The 24,636-nt window shown below is 37.0% G+C and overlaps 2 protein-coding genes across 2 annotated transcripts in view; one reads left to right on the top strand and one right to left on the bottom strand.

The window, feature by feature from the left end:
- Nucleotides 1-25: 25 nt before the first annotated feature.
- Nucleotides 26-24,588, bottom strand: LOC124157912 (alkaline phosphatase-like). The gene is made up of 10 exons (XM_046532996.1): nucleotides 24,471-24,588; nucleotides 21,879-22,141; nucleotides 19,593-19,694; nucleotides 19,410-19,500; nucleotides 18,444-18,610; nucleotides 16,602-16,821; nucleotides 6,470-6,603; nucleotides 3,982-4,255; nucleotides 1,699-1,914; nucleotides 26-788 (listed from the first exon to the last, which is right to left on the bottom strand). Exons 1-10 carry the CDS (start codon nucleotides 24,586-24,588, stop codon nucleotides 553-555), a joined length of 1,821 nt encoding a protein of 606 aa, XP_046388952.1. The 3' UTR covers nucleotides 26-552.
- The window catches only part of LOC124157911, a 30,602-nt gene continuing 30,497 nt past the window's right edge, over nucleotides 24,532-24,636 (top strand). Inside the window, exon 1 of the mRNA XM_046532995.1 lies at nucleotides 24,532-24,619. The gene's annotated coding sequence lies outside the window, so the exon portion shown is untranslated. The remainder of the gene's footprint in view (nucleotides 24,620-24,636) is intronic.

Genomic DNA, 24,636 nt, shown 5'->3' with positions numbered 1-24,636 from the left:
AAAGGAAACGAGAAAAATTTGAACATATTCATTTTTTAAACAAAATAAACCTTCAGTAAAATATCAAAATTTTCCATTCACCTATACATATGTATACCATGGAAAAAATACCTTCACTACTAACTCAACAGCCTCTAACTGTTGGGAAAAGAAATCCAATTTGTGGAGTTTTGGTGCTCTAGGCATACTTTATAAAATTTACAAATTAAGATCCAACATCCATGTAATAGTTTTGAGCACATTTTCCTCCCTTTAACACCCATAATGACCCTTTTGTGAGCTCTGCCCATGCATTTATTCCTTTTTATCTCATAACACAACAAATGCGTATTAGCAGTGGGAATGAATAACTTTGGACGATATGAGTTGCAACTATAAGAACCATGGAATCCAACAAACACAACTACCTGTCTAAAATAAATCATCCTAATCACTTAACGAATAAAAAAGCATCTACTAAGGAGTGGAGATTAAATCTGAAGATGTTGCAACCCCTAAATGAGGCAGACTGGGGAGGAAGAGTCAAAAACTTAAGAGCAACTTAAAATATTGCTAAGAAAGTCTCAGATCCAAAAACTTCCAAGTAAACATGATAACAACATTTCCAATGAAGCTCCATGCCAAAGGCACAACCAAAGAGGCTTCACTCTTCCTTGCCATGGTACAATCCATTTCTGGTGCCAAGTAGCCTTGATCTGCAGAATATGGCCCTATGCGAGCTGCATATGCCATCACATGTGCCACGTAACTTTGCTCATGCACTCGATGAAAAAGATGTGACATAGGACCTTAAAAGTGAAACAAGAAGCCGATGTTATTACCCAGGGGTTGCGCATCATTCCCTCACAAAGGGAAAGTTATCATTTGGTTTGGTAACCTCTCCTCTGAAATGCTGATCAGAAGACATTACACAAGCAAAGAGCATTTTATCCCCATTTTCGCATGAATAATATTAATCTTTCATCACTGCAGCAACATTATTAATGTATATTTGCAAGGAGAGGAAATTCACTTTAAAAAATGAAAACTATGTTTTAGGTGCCAAACAATATCGGCACAGCAATAGGAGGCGGCTTTGAGATTGCTATTTGTAAAGGTTCTCACCCTTTCAAAACCAAATATCCTCACATTTCAGGGAGTGGATTTCCCTAGAGTTAAAGAGATGGGAGGCCTAGATGGTCCGGTAAAAATATAGAACCATTACACAACAAATCACCACCTTTGGATATAGATACTTCCCATGGATAAAATTTTAGCTCAAATATCAGAATCGAATATCAAATATATACGTAATTTAACAACTCATTACATCTCAAAACTCTTGAAAAAAATATTTATATCACCATAAAATTATTTCTTTCAATATATAAATCTATTTAGAGACATTGATAAAGAAGATGAAGATTGAAAACTAGATTGCCAGTTCGACTGAAATGAATTGAAACATATTGCTGCAGTATGTTCAATATATTTTTGGTAGCCTTTTACTCTATGATGAGTTATAATGATTCAAACTTCCTCATAAATTTGGCAAAACAAATAATGCCAATTATCGCAAAAATCAAGAGTTGTCCCAAAAAAAAACTTAAAGTTATACAATTTCTCAAAAAAACCAAAAACTTTTGAAATAAGGAAGACTACCATAAGTTCAGAGAACAATATAAAATTACAATGAAGAAATAAACAAACTTGCATTACCAGTGGCATACACAGGAACATCACCCCCTCCATGAGTTCCTTCCTCTCTCCAAATTGCCGACTGCTGCACATAATCAAAGCTTGAGGTGTCAGCTTCAGCAGGGTTGGACCTCATCACAACACCTGACTTATTGCACGAATAGTGGTAACCAACGCCAGAGGCATAAGATAGGGTGGTAAAGTCCACACCATCCATCATACTCTTGGCTGCAATACCTGAATAGAAATTTTGGGAGAATAGACAGCTTGTCAGACGATAAATGATTATTTACATATGAAAGAGGGATTACTAACTAGCAATGTTTTCATATTATCTTGCCACAATAGAGTCCCAAGACTCATATCAAGATCCCTTAACAGTACAACCGCTGAACTTTCCAACCCCACCACAACCGCGGCATGGGACTTTTTTGTCCCATTGACAAAATACGTTGATCCTGTCATGTTTAAGTATAATTGACGGTTTTTTTGTGGTTTGTGTGGACAAATTACGTGTTTAGGTAATGTTTAAAACGTTTTATTAAGTATAACTAGGAATACAGTAAACTTATTTTGACAGCAAAAGTGTTGTTGACAGCAAGCTCAGACCTGCAGACGCGCAGGGCAGAGGTGACGCGGCCAGCGCTGCGTGAGTAGGCGGCCGGCGCAGTGCACAGATTATTCCCTTCTGCACTTCTAACTGGCAGAATAACAATATCTGTGCATCAATCCCCTTCGTAATAAACTGTTATTATTCTAAATACAAAATAAGTGTACAAAAAAAACTGAAATTGTATGTTTTCCCCATATGGGACAAAAAAGTCCCATCCCGCGGTTCTAGGTAAAGCGTCGTTTTTCTCGCGAACCAAACATAGTACAATACGTTCGATATTGTGATGTCTCCACCTAACTACTATTTTACTCAGATACTTTTCGAAAGGAATAATTACAATCTCTAAAACCGTCAACCATTTGCAAGCTTGTTTATTCAACAACTCAACAATCTGCAGGGCTCCAGGGTAATCTTTTAGAAATAAATTCCGTTTTACATAAAGAGAAATTAACATAAAATTAAAATTGAATACATTACAGATATGACCATTCGAAAGAGCATCAAAAATGCGTATAGGTTAGTAAATTTCGAAGGGATCAAACCACTAGTACATGAATGGCAAACATTTGCAAAGGGTGATGGGACAAAAAAGTCCCGTCCGTGGTTCTAGTGTTACTTTATTGCCATTGCACTCGAGCCTAATATTTATCTGGAGGGACAGAGATAACTTAGTGGGGAAGAGATTTGGTGAAATTGAGCAAAATTGAATCGATCTCAGTTGTAGTCTATGACAAATAATTTGAATATTTCCTCATGGGAAATATACAGTAAAACCTCTTTATATCGTAACGGTGGGGACCAAAATTTGGGCATTATGATGTATGGAGGTTCACTATAGAGAGGTTTTAGTGATAGGCATTTTAGTTTTAGTGATAGGCCATTTTTTCATATCATTCAGAAATGAAAGGCACTACTGTCTATAAAACCATTATATGTATGTGTTTAAACAAACATGCATGGATTAGTGAACATATATTTATTACCTATATACATAATAATTACAGAAAGTGTGTGCTATCACATGATTTTTACTACGATTTGAGAGAAAATTATGAGATCTCTCTTAATTCAACAGTCATTTAAAATGATTAGGATAGTTAGATACCTTTGTTCTTATTTACTGTTAGGTATGCTCTCATATGGAACAAAATGGCCACAACTAATGATTAACGTGAAAATTACAGCATATTAAAGGTATATAAGAAAAAAATAATACGGGTGAAACATTTATCACTGAAAATGCCATTCCATGTACATAATCGCGGCTGCATTAATGGTGTCTAGTTGTCTCAGTTTGATTTGAAGAGGTAGTTAGGCCGTCTCGGGGGTATCTCCTTGGTATGATAAGTGGAGGTTTTACGATATAAAGAGGTTCACAACAAAGAGGTTTGCCTATAAATTTACATGTAAATCTGACGGGACCGTAGGGATGGTATGATGTATGGAGGTTTATGATGTAAAGAGGTTCACTACATAGAGGTTTTGCTGTAATTATATTTTTAGCAGATATAAAATCATATCATTAACAAACACTAAGACCATAAGTATTTCAATAAGCTTTTTGGAAGAAAATACCAAAATATCCCTCATGCTACTATGGGGCAGTTGAATCCTTTATTCTCAAAATTGCATCTAAGGAATAAATTTTAACCTTGCCAACAGCATTATAATACAGCAAATAATCAACATACCTAAGATATCATTTCCTCTCTTTGGGTAGCCATTAATGCTCATAGTATGAGCATGATCACTGGTAACTATGAGTAGAGTATCGGAAGACAAGTCGGGCCAAAAACTTGAAGAACTGCGAGAATTTGGACCAAATGGTGACTCCCCATTGGCTTGAGTTGATGAGGAAAGTTTATCCACCACAGCAATGACAGCTTCTTCCATAACAACAGTCTCATCCAAAGCCTTGCGTGCTGTACCACGGTGATGTGCTACATCTATCTTCCCACCCTCCACCTAGGAATGAAAAAAAAAATGACAGCTTCCAATGACCCATCACCAATTTGCCTGTGGACCACTTATATTCTCCACATCACAACAAGCTCTTTTTTAAATCAGCCATACATAACTGCTTAAAGGAAAGAAAACCAACCCAGAAATAAAGGATGTTTAACACGTTCACTGCCACTTCGGTCATAATGACCAAAGAACTAGTCACTTTTTGGCCTCTCATGGCACGCTGTTGGTCACAGCTACGCTGCCGCATATATGACATGACCGATAAGGTGTACATAGCGAAATGCAAATGAAAACTCGAATGGAAAGGATCCAAGAATTAAAGCAAAAAGAAAAACACCAACGCACGATGGATGAATTCATCTAAAAATCCATGGCAGGGAACATGTTAATGCATTGGAAAGACAGCTACAAAAAGGATGTTTAAATGCAAAAGGTCTTCTGAGTTTGCTCACTGACTGTGTTTGGCATGCTTCAACTAACCTTATGATTAAATTTGAAAAAATAATGATGTCCAGCACACTCTTGAACAAAAAAATGTACTTTCCAATGAAAACGTTTAAAAATAAAGTTGATGGATAATGATTGATTAAAAAAATAAAATGCTAGAATCAAGATTTCCTTTTGCGATAATTTTTAATTTTCTTATTATTTTCCTAGATTAGACAGCTGTGCCATTTTTCCCTTTCATCTTCAACAGCACTTTGTAGCGGCATAATCAAACTTTATATGTATTATTTTGGCTTTTTGTACAAACAAAACAGCTCTCATCAATGAAAATAAAGGTGCTTATATAAATGAAAACACATTGAGTTATTTAGGGTTATTTTCCTTAGACAACCAAGATATTAACAGTAAGTTTTGAGAAAAATAAGTAAATAATACAACAACTGACAAGTAAGAATGAAACAAGATTGCACAAAAATCTGAATTTAAAGGCATTTTTTCTGATTGCAGTCATAAATTCGCGCATAATTTTCTCTGTTTAGTTCAATCATAGAGCTCCATTAGTTTCAACACTAGCATTTCAATTAAAAATTGCATGACCTCAACAGAAAAAAATATTATCTTTCGTTTTTAAATTTTACAGTAAAATATAAAATATGAGATAATAAAAATAAGACCATTTTTTAACTCCAAATTTATCGGATAAAAAATGGGTTGCAGGATCAACTCTACTTCCAAAAGAGACGGCCTAATCTAGTTAAGTTGGGTCTTGAAAGATAACAGCGTAACTGAGTTCATCCATTTAGCAAACTTCCCATCCCCTTCATCGTCCACAGCCTACATTAGTTCTTTTGTCTGGGAAAAACCTTTTCGGCTGTAGCCAACAATCAAGTAAAAGAGTTGAGGTAAAACCCAGAAACATATAGTGTAAAGCTGAAAATTAGCACATGCAGTGTTCAACATGGAGAACTACCAAACAAAAGACCAAGTCCCTGGGCTCAAACTATTTCTCATCACTCGAAGTTTTCAGTGAATTAAAATGGTGAGAAGGACATCGAGAATATGCCATGAGGTTACTTCATCTCAAATAGTAGTCAAAATGTGTTGAAATGCCTTCCAATGAATATTGTAACTGGCTTCACTACTGAAAGTTAATGAAAAATTCTTGTAACGAATTGCTGTTCTGTAATAATGTCGCTAATGAACACGTCAAAATAAGGAGCATTATTTAATATTTTACCATTATTTACAAATTTAAGTAAATGAAAGGTCGTAGCACTTTTCCACAAGAATTTTTAATGCGTACAACGCATTTCGGCTCACTGAGCCATCATCTGGTACAAGACCAGATGATGGCTCATGGATGGCTCTTGGAGAGGTCTTGTACCAGATGATGGCTCAGTGAGCCGAAACGCGTTGTACGCATTAAAAATTCTTGTGGAAAAGTGCTACGACCTTTCATTTACTTAAATATGTCTAACTTCCACCAATTGAAGCCTGAATCTGTTGAACTCATTATTTACAACTTATTTTTATTGTTATTCATGTATCCCCCCTTCTAAGGGCAATCTTCCAAAATATAAGGAGCATTTTCTATTCTATAAGACATTGAATGTTCTTTCCACAATGAATAATAATTATAAACGGACATATATACAAGAACTATTGATAGGAGAAGGTACCACAGTCAAATAGCTTTGATTGGAAAACTGTTTTACACACTACAAACGTCTTACATTTCAATTCCTACTATTAAAACTTACTTACAGCTAAGACAAAACCTCTTGGATTATCTTTCAAGGCATCAATAGCAGCAGTGACCATTTCAGCAAGGGATGGTGTTCCAGAATCAGAGTCATTTCTTTGATAATCATACGGTAAATGACCATTTGCAAATATCCCTGCCGCAAAAAAAAAAAATTATCGTGCATAGAGTAAAATTTACTAGGGAATTTCACTTCTAAACTCAACAGGACTTTTTCAAGAATAGGCAAAGCAATTATAACAAAAGTTGCATTTCAAAATTTGAAAGAGCCAAAACAATAAATTAAGTATTTTCTTCTTTTTGAAGTAAAATAATAATCTAAATGAGAAAAGGACATAGAAGAATACTACCTCTTCAATGAATTTCTATCGTGTATAGTTATGGGAGCAATTTATACTCAAAAACTAAAAAACAAATACAGCTCCTGAAAATCATCCTCCTGTAATGCACAGTGGGCCTCAAAAGTAATTGTGCAACTTCGACGAACCACCACTCGTAGCTAAAGCAAACCACTTCAAATTCTTTATCTTCAGTCGGCAATGCTTTTGAAAGTAGACATGGCAAGAGGAGTATTGGGAAGCAGGGTTGGGAACGAGAAGTGGTGGGGGAAAATTCCGAAGCAAGAACGTAGGGTGTGATCCTCCTCGTCAAGTGGGTATTGCATGGAAATTATTTGACGCAAACAAAGCAACCATTCCAGGAAGGTCACCTCACCCCCTTTCCCACGGCCCACTTATGCCCACTTCAGCTTTTACCTTAACCTTTGGTCATTGGTTCCACTCCTTCCACCCTTTTTGTCCTTTCCTTATTTATTCTACCTTTTTTATCACAACATTCACTCACAACCTCTAGGTGCCAGTGTTTTTTTTCCCTTTCAGCTCGCTGAGGAGGACCACTTGGTGGTTGAAATACTCATATCCGATGCTCACTCTTGTATTATTACTATTATTCCTAGTTGTATTGTACTATTGTTCCTGTTCATGTTTTTTTTTTTAATTGACCACACTCTTTTTCGTGCGTTTCTTCAAGAAATTTGGGTCCTACTTGTGTGTCAGCGAGTACCTTCAGTGCTTGTGAGTGTGACTGCGGAAATAACCTAGAATCTTTTGAAGTGTCCCATCACCTCTGCAAAAGACCTCAGGATGTAACCCAAGTGTCATTAGGGAGTTCCCATTAGCCTTGCAAAGGATTCCATATGGGTTGTGTGTGGGTATGTGGTGGTCTCTGGTGAGGAAGTAAGATAACGTAAACCACTACAGGAGGGTGTTCTGGTGGGGGGGCTGGGGTTGGTCCCTGTTATGAATCCCCATTCCCACAAACCATCACAGTAAGCGTTTTTATCTCTTGAACTCACGAGTGGTGGCAAATTTTACAACCATTGGACAGTCTTTTTAATTAAATCGAAACTTGAAGCTTTTACGTGGTGAAAGGGCTCCATATTAATAATGAAAAACTCTTTGTTACTTCCACAAAATTCTATGCAGAGTTTCTATTTTATTACCGGACCGGTGTTTTTCATTATTAATAGTCTTTTTAATGTCAATCTTTAAATTTATTCAGCACTTTACAATTACTGTTTTCTCTGCTACCAAATTTCACGTATTGATACACAATTTTGTAAATTTTTACAAGAATGCAACCAGCTTCACTCAACCACAGAGTAAATATATACAGAAGTGCATGATGGCTGTGCAGTAACTAAATGCAGAGAACATCATTGAAACCCAAACTTTGACACCATTATGGTAAATGGAAATAGCAAATGTATGTATAGGTAAGTTACCACAGTCGTTGCACGAGTGATTCAGGGGTAGCAAGATTTGCTTAGTTGTTAAAACACTCAAATTTAACGTCATTAAGAATCAATTTTACATTAGCTCAGAAATATTATCAGAAATAATTTTAAAGCCACAAATTTGGCCAAATTTAAAAAATAAATTGATACTCTCCTCTTCGTTTTCCTCACAATCTATTGTTCAAGGCTCCATGCAATGAAAACATGCATTTTCCATTTCATTTTCTGCAAAAGTATTTTGTATTTTTGAATGGGAAAATACCAAAAATCTGTATTTTAAATACAAAGTACAGGATATATTCAGGTCGTGTATTTGAAATGCAAAATGCAGAATTAATAAATTCATTTCAAATAAATAATTAAAAATACTTGTATTTGAAATACTGCCCAGCCCTGAGGACAGTATTCAATAGGGTGGTTTCCTATTATTTTTGTATTGGCTAAATCGAAAAATTATTACTACCGAAGTACGTATTTCACGCTTTTACATTTTTAAATGACGATATCTATTTTCTGCGATTAAATGAAAGGTGAAAAATTTCAAGCGCTCGAAAACGCGACGGGTAAGTATGAATGCCGGGAAAACTCCTGTGTGACGTCGTTCTGGTTCCCGCTGCCGCAAGTGAGGTGACCTTGGGGCGAGGCTTTGAGCGCTGATACGACGCAGGATGCTAGCAGGTAGCTGAGTGCCATGCTAGCTGGTAGCGCTTGGCTTAAATATGGATTATTAATACCTTATCAAACGAGGAAAACTTTCCGACCTTAGCCAGTTTTAATAGGCGATTATTAAGACATGTTTCCCTGAGCTCTGTACCTCATGCATGCATTGGTAACCTCAGGCGATGTAAAACTCCTATCTACTCATATAGAAACTAGGTCCCTGTGACGTCACGTGGAGTGGCATCGCATGGGCGCCAATCTGGCCCTTTTCAAATGAGGATAAAAACGGACCATTGCCATTCGCCTAAACCGGTATTTCTTAAACCAAATAATTTGTATATTATGAATACACTAATGGTGGGTAACGAATCGCAATCAATGCCTTTCGTTTTCTTTGATGAAGGAAACTACCCTATTCCCCAGCAGAACTCCATTTCTAAAAGGATCAAACCTCTATTTTATGGGCACTCCCTCTTAAGGCCTTTACTGTACATTGGCAAGTACAAGCTAATGTACATTTGCATGAATGATTTTGGTGGACTGGAACGGAACCTGTGCGAATGCATGAACCAAATTAGAACAGGTTCTATTTTCTGTGCATGCATTTGCACAAGTTGGGTGGTTACATGGTGCATTTTGGCATTCATTCTTGCGTTCATACATTTAGACCTTAACCTGTGCGTGTTAATGTATCGTTTAACCAGGCCTTTATGGATATGGACACATTTTTGGGTAAAATCTTTCTCTTATATGGACATCATTGCAATGGTTTCTTTCATCCGTCCCTCGAAAATGCAATTTTTTTACCTCTAAATATAGCTGGGTGAAGATGAATTGCTGGGAGAAATATTAGAGAAGTTGAAAACAAATGTGACTATGGGGGTGTCCTGGAAAGCATTCATCGAAACTATACTCCCAAAACAAAAGAGCGCCTTGGCCAAATGTGTGTATGGCCCTCGAGCAAGAGGTTGCTTTTGAATTGTACTCAGTACTCTACCGCTAACTCAACTCTCAGTGGGAGGATGAACAAAAGGGTGTCCAGGAATAAATTCTTAGAAATGCTAACCCCAAGCAAAGGAGCACCTCACTGAAACCCCGACCCTGAAGGTGGTCGACCCAACCACAAAGGAGGACTTGGTAAGACATGCATAGTATGGCCGCTGCCATTGAGCAATTGGCAGAGTACAATTCACAAGCAGCCAATGGCTTCTTTCAAAAGCATTGCCAACTAAAGATAAGGAATTGGAAGTTGTTTGCTCTACCTTTGAGTCGTGGCTCATCGGAGATGCACAATTACTTATAGGGCCCAATATACATTGATGTATCACAAATAATATTGCTAGAAAGGATATTATTATAAAGACAAATATATATTTGCCACAGAAAGCCAAATTTCAACACCTTAGAATGCATTCAGCCAAAAAGCACCAATTAATGCTCAATTTCAACATAATAATTTACACATAAGTACTTATTATGATTATAGGAAACCAAGAGCAATAAAAATTGTTAGCTTGCGGCCCAGGATTCTAAAAGGATGCACATTCAGTACTATAACTGTATTCTATCAACTAAAAATGTTCTTGCCATTGAATACTAAATAAGTCCAGGTTAAATGTGTTAACCTTTTTGCTCCCATTAAGTTTTCAAACTTGATACCCATAGGTAACAGGGTTCTGACTTTGTGGTGGAAATACTGGCTGCTTTGGATTTTAGAGCATAACAGGCACTCTCGTTAAGGTTTTTATGAGTGGTCCTGAAGTATGCTGGTTTTCTGGTACATCTTGTATCTGCCAGTTTCCTGATTATAATTTCATAAGCATATTGCTTGCATCTTCACGACAAAATGTCCATTTATGCTGTTGGCATCTTAAGTAGTTGAATTCAAATGATCACTGCCATGCAGTGGAAATTTCAAAGACTTGCTTCTAATTATTTAGCTGCCAACTTGTAGCCATCCTCTCTATTAATGTTCAGCATCATTAGTGACACTTGTTAATGTTCAGCTGTGTTAGAGACATTCCTATCCATCGATACATATAGGCAATGTTTACACTTTGGCAGGCAATTGGGAGAGAGTCTTCAGAAAACCTACTACATCACACTGACTACTGAACTACATACATAAGACAAATGAATCAATGAGCACTTAAATTGGTAGAAGCAAGCTGAAATGCTTTTGAAACTGTTATCAGTTACATGACACACAGAAGCATACCCAACAGTATTCATACTCCAAAATTGAATGCTTTCAAGCATTTCTTAGTGGATTAAATTGGTCACGTTTTATCAGGTAACCTCCTGTGTGAGTTGCTCCATCTCCTTCAAAATTTGACACATATAATCTGTGTTAGTGCTCTGCTCTGGAAAGGTAGTTACAGTAGTACTTCAGCACACACAGCAGTCAAAGCATTTTAGGAGATGAAAAAAATTACCCCTGACGTCATCCAAAAAAAACTACCTAACTTCAACATAGCTTTGGCTTCATAATCAGCCATTTGGGATTGAGAAGAAAATAATCCACCACAATTTCAGAAGAAGCAGAACTAGTTAAGCATTCCCAGTAAAAAAACATTTCATGAATCCAGGCACAGTTTTCAAGAACATATGTAATTGAAATGACAGACCGTAAAAATTAAAATCTAAGGCACATATTGTCATGGTTGAGTGTGTCACATGCAGTCCATACACAAACTCGTTGATTCCAAAAATGTTAAGCTATTGTTGTGAATCCTGAAGCACAGATATAACAATAGAAATTCATCCCATGAATTATAATACACATGCAAATAATACAAAGACAAATATTAGCACACATTGAAATACCAACTTGAAAAAGAAAAATTATATAGAAAATTTTCAATATGATGCACAGCCAATAAAAAAAAGACTACAGATCTCAAACTATGCTAATACTATTTTAAAGTCGTGTATCTGAAAAAATGACAGTTCCAAAACTCAGGTCTATTCCATGATAAATTCCAAATGTTTCAAAATCTGTAGGTTATGGGGGAATATGCCCACATTATGATTTATCCATGCCACCCAACATGAAAATAAAAATAAGTATTTGGAATAATTTTAAAGCAACCTAACAGAAGCACTAAAGATTGAAAGAAAAAAAAGGGAAGATTAAAGCCAAATACAAGTGATACAAATTCCATCAATATTTGTGCTTCGATAAATGATTACAAATGTATTTATGAAAGAAAGCCTGAACACAACATGGTCAAATTCAAGGAAACTAAATTAATACAGAACTTCTGCGGTTATGTGCATTATTTCTTACATCCAAAAGTCATTCATCCCCATAGGAGTCTAACAATCTAAAAAACTGATATCAATTAGATTATATGAACTCACATCTCATGGAGCTAAAGTGATAGGAGATGACAATTACCATAAACTATTACATAAAAGTGAGCCTTCATTGAGTAACAAAATTTGATTGAATGGTAAAAGGATCAGTGCTCTGACCCAAATGCTGCTTTGGTGAGGTGACGGTAGACACTAAATCACAGGCAAGTTATTTAAAAATATCCAGCGAAAGAGGAAAGCAAGAGAGCAGATTCTTTCTCTCAACCACCTCACCCTACAAGTATATTTATTGGAGGTGCCCACAGCCTTTAGCCATATCTGACCCTTTGGTACATAGGGAAATGCTGTACTCAAAGGCCAAACGCACTCCCTAAAGACCCATTGAATATATGCTATTTAATATAATTTATAAAACAAAAAGACTTGCACACTCCTTCATGAGCTGCCACATGAGCGTGCAGCGTGGATTTTTGGGACACCATTGCGTGATTGAAATACCTGAGGGAGTAGCTAAGAAAATGAGAGCTTACATATGTACAACCAACCTTACCTTTAGGAAATCCTAAAATTCTGGTCATGCTTGCCAGCTGGCGAGGGTCATGAAACTGCAAGAAAATTTATTGAGAAACTGACCAGACCTTTTAGTTGGGTATGGAAATTTTATCCAAAAGGACAACTTATAGTCAGCTAGTTATTAATTAAATATCAGCATCAATTATTTATTATCCAGTATTACTTGAAATTATAAACTTCAATGTCTAATATATCATTCAGAAATAATGATCATCAGACTCGAGTCTTCTAATGAATCTTGTCATGCAATTTATGTTTTACCAACATAAGTAGCACAAAACTTATGGGACAAAATTAAGGAAAAACAAATAATTTAAAGCAAAATCTGTACCAATGAAAGTATTTCATTTATGCTCACGTTTTTGCAAGTTTATGCCATTTTGCCCCTGACCACAGGCAACACTTAATCATAAATCACTGCATCATGCAAAATAAAATTCTGACCTGGTATGCTTAGGATAGGCAAGCCATAACCAAGCTACATATATGAATTTCATTGAATGGCATGTGAAATAGCAGTTGATGTAAGATTGTTCAGATAAAATACTTTCCCCTCGGCGATTATTACAACCCGAGGAGCACATACTATTTACAATAGCTGATTTTACACTAACTAAGACACATTAACATATGGAGATCTCAGAGGGATTACCTAGGTTAAATGGAAAGGGCTAAATTCATCTTGAATAAAGTAATTCATGGCCAAAGAATTAAGAAAAATAATGGAGAGACAATAGATCTATTAATGTCTTCATTTTATCCTACATTATAGAAAATGTTTTTATTCTAAAATGCTGACATCTGGAAAAAAACATTAATGGATAATAAGATATCAACATGACTAAATTTACTTTATGGAAAGATGAAGAAAGTAATATAAAATAAGCAGGTAGTTTAGTAATAATGTGCCAAGATGAAATGAACTATGCAACCAAAAAAACTGACACTAAAAGCTAAGTTTGATACAATTAATGCAATGAACCTACCCTATTAAGCTGAACAGAAGAATACAAATCTGAACATCATACCTTCATTTACAGTTCTGCCAAACAAAATAATGGATAATAGTTTTCATTCACTGAATTACTTTTTCAATGAATAATTCAAGCAACCATATATAAAAGTAATCGTATATTCCAGATATTGACCCATTTAAAATATGTGAGTGCATTTTATTTACAAAAGCTGATGTGAATGATTTTTTAACTATGTACACAATTTCAAATTACTACTACTGTGAAAGTGAAATTAAGGTGAAATTTAACGAAGGTCGCAATACTGAACACTCGATTTAAGCCAACAACGTTCTCAAATAAATACATATGATGGGATGCCCTAATGCTTCAATTCAATTCATTAACAGTTGAGGACCCCCATATGATTTTTTCCACAGTTTAATTGGGAAAACAATATGATATGTTAAGAAAATCAAATGAATGAATGTACTTTCTTGTGAGCTTTAATTAGCACAGAAAAATTAGAAATAACATGGTAGAGCAAACTATCTAAAGTACACGAAAGACCTACATGTAGTTCTGCTTTTAAAATTATTTTGATCATGTTTTGAATGATTATGAAAAAATATTCACATATTCCAGACGTTTCTAAACTGCTATCTCTGTATATCACTAACATTAACACTGAGTTGTGGCTATATGTAAACCTTAGTAAGACTGCCCTGCTGTGGCAAAGCTGCAGGTAATCTGGGATACTGATTACATCCTAAATATATTCAACACAACAATTTTTTAAATGTTAAAGGATTTCTGTTTCAGTAAAGCAAGGGGGGATAAACACTTAGCCCGTATAAGCACAGAAAGAAATATCCACGCAGCAGGGGTGCATCACTAGGGGAGCATAATTCTAGGGAGGGGAGCTACACTTTTTCCCACTCATCCTTCCCCCTCAATTAGAAAGCTAATATGTATAGATTTTCCAAAGAGTTTTCGACTCCTCCATGATTCAGGGGGGTTGTTGCACCCCTGAGAACCAGAGAAATGGAATATTTTGGAAGCTTAGGATTGCTTTAGCACTTGGGAGACTGGCAGCTAATCTTCACCTTGAAAATGGAGTCCACTATAGGTAAAGGATTCAGAAGGCACAAAGGGAAAAATCCAACAAACAGACCACCTCAGATGGGTTGTCAAAATGGTGCAGAATGCCTATCCTCTGGATATTGTACCTCAAGGTGCAGCAACTTCTTCCAAAAGAAAAATTAAAGCTAGCATCCTACACCAACGGAACTTTACGAAGCATACTCAGATCACCCAACTACAAAAAATACCTGAAGAGCAGAGCAGTTTGTATCTTCTGAATTGTGCTAACTGTGACTCCAGTTACATTGTGTAAACAGGGAGAAGAGATTTTCCAAAATAGTTCCCGAGCACCAGATTTGTCTTCACCACGGGAAAGAAAATTCCCAGTTTGGCCTAACACCTCCCAGACATGAGCCACAACAGTGACTTCATCCCTACCATATTACACTATGAAAAGAAAGGAGGCAGATGAGATGCCCTGGAGAAATTGGAAATTTTAGCCAGCAGTGACTCCAACCTCGTTAATGACCACATGTCTCCCTCCCTTGCTCACCCCTCCCCCACTTTCCTACTTGTTCATCCAACCCTTCATCCTCCCCTCCCCTCGAGCCAATCACCAAGAGTGATGCCTATCCAAGCACCGAGCCCAACCACCACCTTCCCTCAACCACCACCCACTCAGCACCTGAAATTGTCCCTCCACTCCACTTCACTTTAACCCAGTATATGCACAGCTCAATTTTTCTGTACTATAGATAAAAAGGTGAGCTCTACGGCCTCAAGGTCAACTGGGCAATGAAAAACTCCAATGGCCGTAACAGGAGACCTCGTCACAGGTATAAACAAAACACTGTGTTGGTATGCTGGAACGGGAAGATTCGCAGCAGTGACCAACCCCAGCCTTTCAACCGGAAACCCTTCACAAACACTCGTTCAACAGTGAAGAAACCTTCGATAAGGTTTTGGGGGACCTCGCTGAGGCTGCTTCACTGTTGAATGAGTGTTTATAAATTTTACTCATACTTTATAAGGACAGGACAGGATTTTAAAGAGTAGAGGTTCAGCACATGTAAAGAAATTACCTATCACTTGAAAAATAAACTCAAAAGTGAGAAATTGGGGAAATTAAGCATGTAGCGATTGATTCCAATCCAGCTTTTAACTAAAAAGCCAAAATTATGTTTAAGTTCCAAGGTTGTGAATGATTAAAAGTGAAAAAAAAATAAGTGAAAGAGATAACGTTACATTCAGCATAAGGAACCATACTTAGCAGCAATTACAATAAAATAAAAAACAAGACCCTAAATCCTATCATACATTTCATCAATAAAAAAATGATGCCATTCCTTAAAACATTCAAAATATGTAACTACAGAAATTATTCAAAAGAGAATTGGCATTTAAGCAAAAGATTTTACACGTGATATGGCAAAATATGTAGCACTCAGCAAACCAACCACCACAATTATTCAACTACCTAAATACCTTCTAAGTGATGTGAGAACTACAGAACCAACACCAATACAGAATTATAAGACATTAAGGCAATAAAACAAGAGAAAAGCCAAATATGAATGGAACACGTGCCATAACTAATCTATAGAAAAATACTGAATGGAATAATATAATTCTAGGAGTACATAGAAAGAGAAGGAACATCACATCGTCCTATGAAGTAAACTCTAAAAGCAATATAGACAAAAAAATCCAATATCTATTTAAATTTATAAGAAAAAAAAGCATGATACAAACCAAGAAGGTACTGTGATGAGTTTCTGTCCTTAGTAAGAGCTCTTAGGTCACCAGCATTGGATAGGACTTTGTATGGAAGCCCTCGAAATTGTTTATCTCTCTCCCATTCCTTCATAAGATCCAAACCATCCTGCCGACGGCAAGCCCACCGGTCTATAGGATCATACGCAGTATCAACAACGTTGCTCTGCAAGCACTGTCGGCCACCACCCATTATAACCTATAAAAAGTAAAATGTATGCATTCCACAAAGAAAAATCAGTTTTATCAATTGAGTTTCTTCAGACCACTCAACAAAATGCACTTTAATGCATAAATGATTTTGTAAGAACAAATGAAAGAACATTTACAATGAATATATATGTAAAAGAGAAAATTGAAGGAACATATTAAAAAAATATGTACCTTAGAAAACAAAAAAAGATAAATAAAACCTGTTCTCATTCATTTCTGAACAGTAACATGTACTGCGAAAATATTTTTACAATAGAATAAAACCTGCAGTAAGGCACTTAAGACAGAAATTTAAAAATACAGTAGGGCTGAAAAAAAATACATAAATCAGTCAATTTATGAAACGATGCTATATATCTTAAAGGTCTTTACAGATGGAAAAAAACATAATTCGATGAAGCAAAGAAGTACATGAGTATTTTCAAAAAATTGCATATACATGATTTGATGTCATACATCCATTTGAAACCATATTCAACCTTCACATAAATATGTACTATGTACATGGAAAGTCAAAATCAACATACCATTCAATTTCAGTAAATTATTCATACAATTCAGAAGCCAGAGTTAGTTTAAATCTTACAGTTTACCACCACTGATATACTATATTTTTGATGATACAAAGGAAAATGTATTCATCTGCATATTTATGTCATGAATTAAGCATATCAGCACTAGAGAATCAACATAAGCATTAAGAATATCATGCTAAGGCCCGTATTCTTAGTCGACCCTACATATCCATCCCTACATAACAAGAGGCCCCTTCATGTATTTCTCAGTCGACTCTACATAAATGGTGGGGGGTAATTCCGTCGTTAAGTTCTCAGAAATGACGTAAATGATGGCACAGTGCCAGTTTTCCTCTATGGTAGCATAATGAGGCCTAACTATGAAACCAAGAAAAGACGTCTGATAATTTTTGGGCATATTGTCCTTCCCCATTGTATAATACAATAAATCATATTATTATCAACATTATTTTTGTATCTTGATAATTAGAATTTTGAAAACATTGCCGAGCACAAGAAGAAAGATAGATGGCCCTAATTCCTACAGGGATCTTGTGTGTTATGTATTTCATTTCACATTTCATTTGCTTGCAAGGACTTCATGGAAGGTGCTGCAAGAGCCCTGGGCTTCCCAAAGGTGCCTATGGCCTTTGGCTCTGGGGTGCCCCGTATTGACCTCATGACTTTTAAGGATTGTTTTATCCATACAGGTTAAATTTCATGAAAAAAGAGGACCTTGGAAACAGGTCACCTGCCACGCATGCAATGGCTAAGCTTGTAAGCCATGCTTTGCCACTGCATACAATAAATAAAGATGCTACATAGTTGCTAGCAGAGAAATAATTCAAAATTTATCAAACTATGAAAAATATCAGTAAGGCATAAAAATTACTTGAAACGTAGGCTTTCTCAGAGATATTCGTGCCTATCGGAGGCTTTCAGGAGGCAAGCGGGCTTTTGCGACCATTGCGGGGCACATCATTAGTCGATGAATACAAATTGGAAAGACGGTTCCTTTCACCTTTCACCCCTTGCAATTTTTCCAATTACCCAAGCCTCGACCCTGAAAGTCTCCGATACCAACAAAGATTACCTTTAAATTCTTTCCAGGTTCATCTTCAACCAGCTGACGAGCGATGTCTTTGCAATTACGTTTAGCCTCATCAGGCATCTTTCCATCACATTCCCAGTGACGCTCAGGAGTGTGAGCATACAATGGGCTGGGTGTAGCATGAGTCACTCTCATGTTGGTCACAAAACCTAGAAATTATAATGGCAAAAATGATTTCAAAACTCTTTTAACTTTCAAATGACAAAATAAAGAACTGCGTTGGTCCTAAAAAATGTATGCAAGAATATGTTTATTTCTTTTCAATCAACACTTCGGTCAAATCAAGTCAATGAAATAAAAACAACTGCATTAACTAAAATTCAGATAAGTAATGTCCCAATAATGACACAGAAATGAACCATATAGGATAAAAATACAAATATGTACATAAATCATTGGAGGTCATGATATGGGTATACAAGAGAATACAGAAGGTGAAATGGACGGAAAATTAAACAGGGAAGTTGAGAAAGAGAGAGACAATATGTATAGTGTGTAATTCCAAAGTATTTATGGAACTAATAAATTAGAAAATCTGTGAAATTTTCTGATATTTACTTGGCCCTCACCCAAGCAGGAACAACTGACAAACTAGATAAACCCAATTTAAAATGACTTTCTTTGATGAATATTCTCACATTGCTCCTACTTTAATGATTCTCTCACCAAAGAATACCAGTCAGCACCCAGCTAAGTTTACTTCCAATATAACGACCACAAACTCTGAAAGAAGGTGACAAGTTTGCATCATGGAGCCGTGCATTTGGTATCATATTTAGATATCTACATCACATGGGTCATGGGCACCAAACAACGGAGTTATGCAAGTGTCAGCCACATTTCCTAACAAGTTACAGGGCTGGAAGCCTTACTATTTAGTCTTTTGATAACACAAATTAATTCAACTTCTAAAAATCTGGTGCTAAAATATAATTTTTGCATACAAACCGGCATCTTTTCCGGAATCTAATGCCCACTTCAAAATTGATGACACTTGCGCTTTGGGATTGAGGGAAGCTTCACAGTCACCTAGCTGTACCTGTAAGACAATCATCCACGAACGTAACCTTAAAAACACATGAAGGTTTCCGAAAACATATTTTGATTCAAATCATACTCCATTACACATACCGTATCATCAACACCAGCAGTCTCATAATTTGCTTTCACACCGCAGAACAAAGCAGTAGCTGTGGATGCTGAATCAGGAACTTGCCGATCTGCAGCATACGTCTGGTTAAAAGAATTAGAAAAGGTGATACCTGAGAATTTATACAAACTATTTACACTCATGATGACGAAGATTGGCATTGGCATTTTACAGGTTGAAATGTTTTTACATTCACATATCTGGTAGAGAAATTTAAATTTTTTCGTTAAATCCCTTGTAGGTGCTAGAAATAAGAAATCTGGAAACCTTCACTTAAAAAAATATGTGATCAATGATTTGATAACATTTTGTGATAACCTTTTGGACTTTTTATGTGCACATTTTTCTGTACTTAAAATTTGTGCACTTTCTTTCGCCTTGACCGGGATTCAAATCCGTATAGTCGAGTGCTTTAGAAAGTTAAGCTTTGCGGCTTGGTAACTTTGGTTCAACTCAGCGGCGTAACTAGGAATATGCTTTGAGGGGGGATGGGGAAGGGCGACCTCCCACCCCGCCCCCTCCCGTTTTGGAATAATGACATGCCTGCAAATATTTTTTTACATAATTTTGGCACTTAACATTTGGGTTTCATTAAAAGGTTACTTAAAAATTTACTTTATGTCAAAAACTAGACAACAGTTTTGAATATTATTTTTATTTCTCTGAGGCTTTGGGGGGGGGGATCTATCCCCATCATCCCCCCATAATTATGCCACTGGTTCAACTAATACGGATATTTTATTATTACATGGATGAAAGCTTCTTGGTTTTCCAACCGGGTTAGGGTCTGCATGATGTAGGCTGACGTTTCGTTGGGAGACTTTCCCAACATCCTCAGGGCTGATGATGCCAATGTCGCTGCGTTTCGTTATTTATACCCTCCTCCTTCACCTAGGTGCTCTCTGATTGGTCCGTGACCTTTCCTCCTTTCTCGTCCTATTTATTGCTGACTTCCAGGCACTACTTAGCTGCAGTCCTCGATCTCTATTGATGTTGTTTGGATGAAGACGGATATCTACGGCTTCTTTAGTGATACGGTCCCAATAACCTCCAGTCCCATCGAGTTGGGTTGTTTCTTCCCAGAGGATGTTGTGGTTTTCCTGGGCACAGTGTTCTACAATGGCCGAGTTTTCTAACTGACCTAGTCGGAGGTGGCGTCGATGCTCCTTCACCCTCGTCTCAATGGTCTTCTCTGTCTCTCCAATATACAATTTACCACATTCGCACGGAATGCGGTAAATGCCGGCTGTTTCGAGACCAATAGGGTCCTTGGCTCTGACTAACTGATCCCAGAGTTTATCAGGAGGAAGGTGAATGGTACGAATATGGTATTTGGAAAGAATCCTTGCTATCTTTCCCAAGACCGTGGAAATGTATGGCAGGATGGCTTTTGATGCTGGAGGCCGTTCTTCATCTGGTCCGTATTCCTTCTCTTGTCTGAAGGCCCTTTTAGTGGCTATATCTGTTGTCTGTGAAGATCTTCTTTAGAAGTTTCAATTCTCCTTGTAAATTATCCATGTCGGAGATCTTTTTGGCCCTGTGAATTAATGAGGATAGGACCGTGTTCTTCTGCGATGGATAATGATGATGGCTTTTCCCATTTAGGTATAGATCGGTATGAGTAGGCTTCCAATATACTTATTGCCCCAGGGTTCCCACTCCCCTGCGGTGGATGAGGATGTCCAGGAAGGGTAGCTCTCCGTTCGTTTCAGTCTCCATGGTGAAACGTATGTTGGGGTGACGGCTATTCATGTGGTCGACAAATTAGTGCAGAGTATCCATTCCGTGGCGCCAAATGTTGAAAGTATCGTCGACATACCTGTAGAAGCACTTATGGCACAGTGGAGCCGAGTTGAGGGCGTGTATGACGAAACGTCAGCCTACACCATGCAGACCCTGACCTGGTTGGAAACCCGAGAAGCTTTCATCCATGCTACTCACTGGGAAAAACTCAGATTCTTCATTTTTATTACATCTCTCATTTACGCTTCACAATAGACGCTAGCATTGTGGGGGTCCCCTAAGCTCACGCCACTCGGTGATCGCCAACCAGGTGTCCAGGCCAGACCGCCCCTGGATCACAAGTAATATCACCGCTGATATGATGGCATAAATTAAGTTTGTGACAGTTTGAAGATTGAAAGAGGTTGAAACATAAATAGATTTCGAAGCAATTTAGCCAAAAAATTCTTAAATTAATGACTAGTTACAGTAGGACAATAAAGGTACAGGCAACTTAAGCAACAAAAGAGAGAAAAATACTCAACCTTTAACAGACCAATGTTTGGGAATTTTTCAAACAAAAGGCTTTCTTCTTCGTTCTTGCCATCTTTCTTGGAAGGTGCAGAGGAAGGTCTACGTTCTTTCCAATACTGACTCTTGTAAAATCTAGAGGCTGTGACAGTATTTGGATCAAGTCCATCTCCAACAAATATAATTACATTTCGGGCAATGTTTTCATTACGCTTAAGTTGAATTTTTAGAGATTCTTCCAATTCGTGAACACCACTTGCCATCCATTGATTTTGACCTGATGGATGAGTAAAATTGGCAAATTAATTAAAACATAAAAATAAAGAGGCATAAAGAACATATACTTGCCTGAAAAATATTCTTTAAGACCCAACAATATATGGTATAAAACAATCAAAACCTATGAATCCATACATATGCTAACATTAAGAAACAGAGGCAGTAACTGTACCCATAGTGACATAGGTATGTTGGCTTCAATAATTTGTGAAAATTCGTAGTTTATGCATATATAATTAATGCTTATGACAAGGTGGCAATGCGGTTTTTTAAAATGTGTTAAGAATATCTTTATTTCGTGGAAACTCAACAGGTAAGAATATGCCTTAAATCATAATTACAATTACTTATAGTCTGTTCACTTTATGTCTGCGGGTGAGCTTTCGTGAGAGCCCGGTCACTCTCGGATGGCTGCGCTGATAGGGGAGGGGTAGTACCGAGAGAGAGAGGAGGAGCGAACATAACATTGCCAAATGCACGTAGCCGCCCTACTTAGTCACTGAAAACGTGTGAGTCTTAGGTGGCCACAGGTATTTTGGCCGTGGTGCCGAGACAATATACCTACTCATTTGAAAGGCATTTGGGATAATCCTTTCATAGAAGTGCATGACATTGTCAGCTACCGTGCTAAATGAGCCACCGTTGGTGGAAGGCATACTTAGTCAAATACAAGGAGAACGCATGAAGTTTGGCAACACTACTCCTCGAGCAGATTCACGATGTTCACTCGGCAGAGGTCTGAGAGCGACTAACTGAGGACACGCCTACTGTTTGCTGATTGGCAAAGGCAAAGTCACATGTCGAGAAACTTTCCCTCCCCTCAACTCCACTTGCTTTGGCCACACCAGCTCACCGGCAGAGATAAAATGAACAGAGTATAGGACTGAGTTGGTATCAAGTTTTATGCGATTGATTGCTAACAAAAGTAGGTACTGTACATTTGCACTGCTGTAAGGAACTGAATGTCTGAGGGTTCCCAATAACCTTTCCCTGGAGCAGCTTGGCCTCTTTAAACTATATATGTATCAGAATGATTTTTTTATTTGCATTCATGAGTATCTATAAGGATTTGGTAGGTGGGTTAGCGGAGGAAGGATACTCTACTTGAACTGCCTTGGTTACCTAACTGTAAATTCTATATATACTCAGCCCTATGCTCCAAATATTTTTTTCTTCGTCCCAATCTCAGTAATGAAGAAAAAAACAATTTGAAGATATAAAAAATGTTAAAGGATATGGTACATGGCTGTAATTGAAATTATAACATTTGAGAATAAGGCATTAATTTCCTTCCATTCTTCAGAACACCAGCCATGATCCACATAAATACTTGGATAAGGTGAATCAAAACTATTCTACCATCAAGGAGCCTCCTGCAGTAAAGGGGAAACATCAGTTGGTATCGAGAGAAATGCAGTGATTCCCTGAAGTACATAAACAATATATAGGATATGCAAGTTTCCATCATTATGGGTACAGCAGATCAAAATTTTGTTTGTCGAAAAAATGGATACAGTATTTTTTGAGACTCTCCTTCCCCCTATGAAAAAATTGTATAAGCCTGTATCAAATTTGTATACATTCTTATACATTGTCATGATAATTGTATAAGAATGTATACAAATTTTATACAGGTTTATACAATTTTTCATAGGGGTATAGTGATATATGGTAAAGCCAGATTAAATTTCAAAATCATCTCACATTGACTTGGTCACTTCTCTAACGCCATGAATGCTGACACTCACTTAAAATTTTATATTGGCATTATTTTTTTATTTGAAAAACTTTTATTTTTGTTCCATGGGATTTTCAATATGGGCTAAGTCAGCTGTAAAGTAGCAGAAAACAAGACGGTCCAAAGCCGAAAATCTCACGAGTACTAAATCATTAGCATTAAAAGCAGTCGGCCAGCGAACTTCACAACTTTTTCAACTAAGGCCCCCCATAGTTTCCACGAAAATCCTTAAAATTCGTGGCTACATAGAAAATTTAATTGTTAATGCTGGTGAATTAAAAATCTAGCGTTACACAAATTTGAGATCAGACTACAAGCAGTTTATTCAACCTCGGGCAAATTTACGCGATTCTATTGACTCAAAATTGAGGCACAAAAGAAAAATTAAATGGAAACATTAACTACAGACAGCGATTAAGACGGATTTAACTTAAATACAAAATGCTTCAACAAGTGACAAGAATTCACATTGTCAACTTGCAGCATGAGAACTGTTGAATTGAACCCGTTCCTGAAATGGTACAAGGAAGCAATGTACTCTAAAGAGGGAAATCTAAATAAGATAAAATTAATATATCATTTGCCTTACCGGAGATGGCTTCCATTATCGCGGGGAGAAGGAGAATTAAAATTATGCAGACCAAGGACATTTTCACTGGAGCAATTATTCGAGCAGGGACAGAAACAACCTCTACTCCCAAGAACATGGGTCAATTATGTCGCAAACAAATACTGAAGGTATGCAGCCAGTATTC

The sequence above is a fragment of the Ischnura elegans genome, chromosome 4, assembly GCF_921293095.1.
Source record: "Ischnura elegans chromosome 4, ioIscEleg1.1, whole genome shotgun sequence".
In the NCBI taxonomy this organism is placed as follows: Eukaryota; Metazoa; Arthropoda; class Insecta; order Odonata; family Coenagrionidae; genus Ischnura; species Ischnura elegans.
This window is presented reverse-complemented; position numbering and strand designations above follow the sequence as displayed.

Bases quoted from the DNA above. Each gene is read 5' to 3' on its own strand.
- LOC124157912 (XM_046532996.1), bottom strand. From the start codon at position 24,588: ATGTTCTTGGGAGTAGAGGTTGTTTCTGTCCCTGCTCGAATAATTGCT. The intron at 18,611-19,409 runs GTTTGTATGCAA...TATAATTTCTAG, and splicing joins AGATTCCGGAAAAGATGCCG to GTTTTGTGACCAACATGAGA. The intron at 16,822-18,443 runs GTAATCTTTGTT...TACTTTTTATAG, and splicing joins AACCTGGAAAGAATTTAAAG to GTTATAATGGGTGGTGGCCG.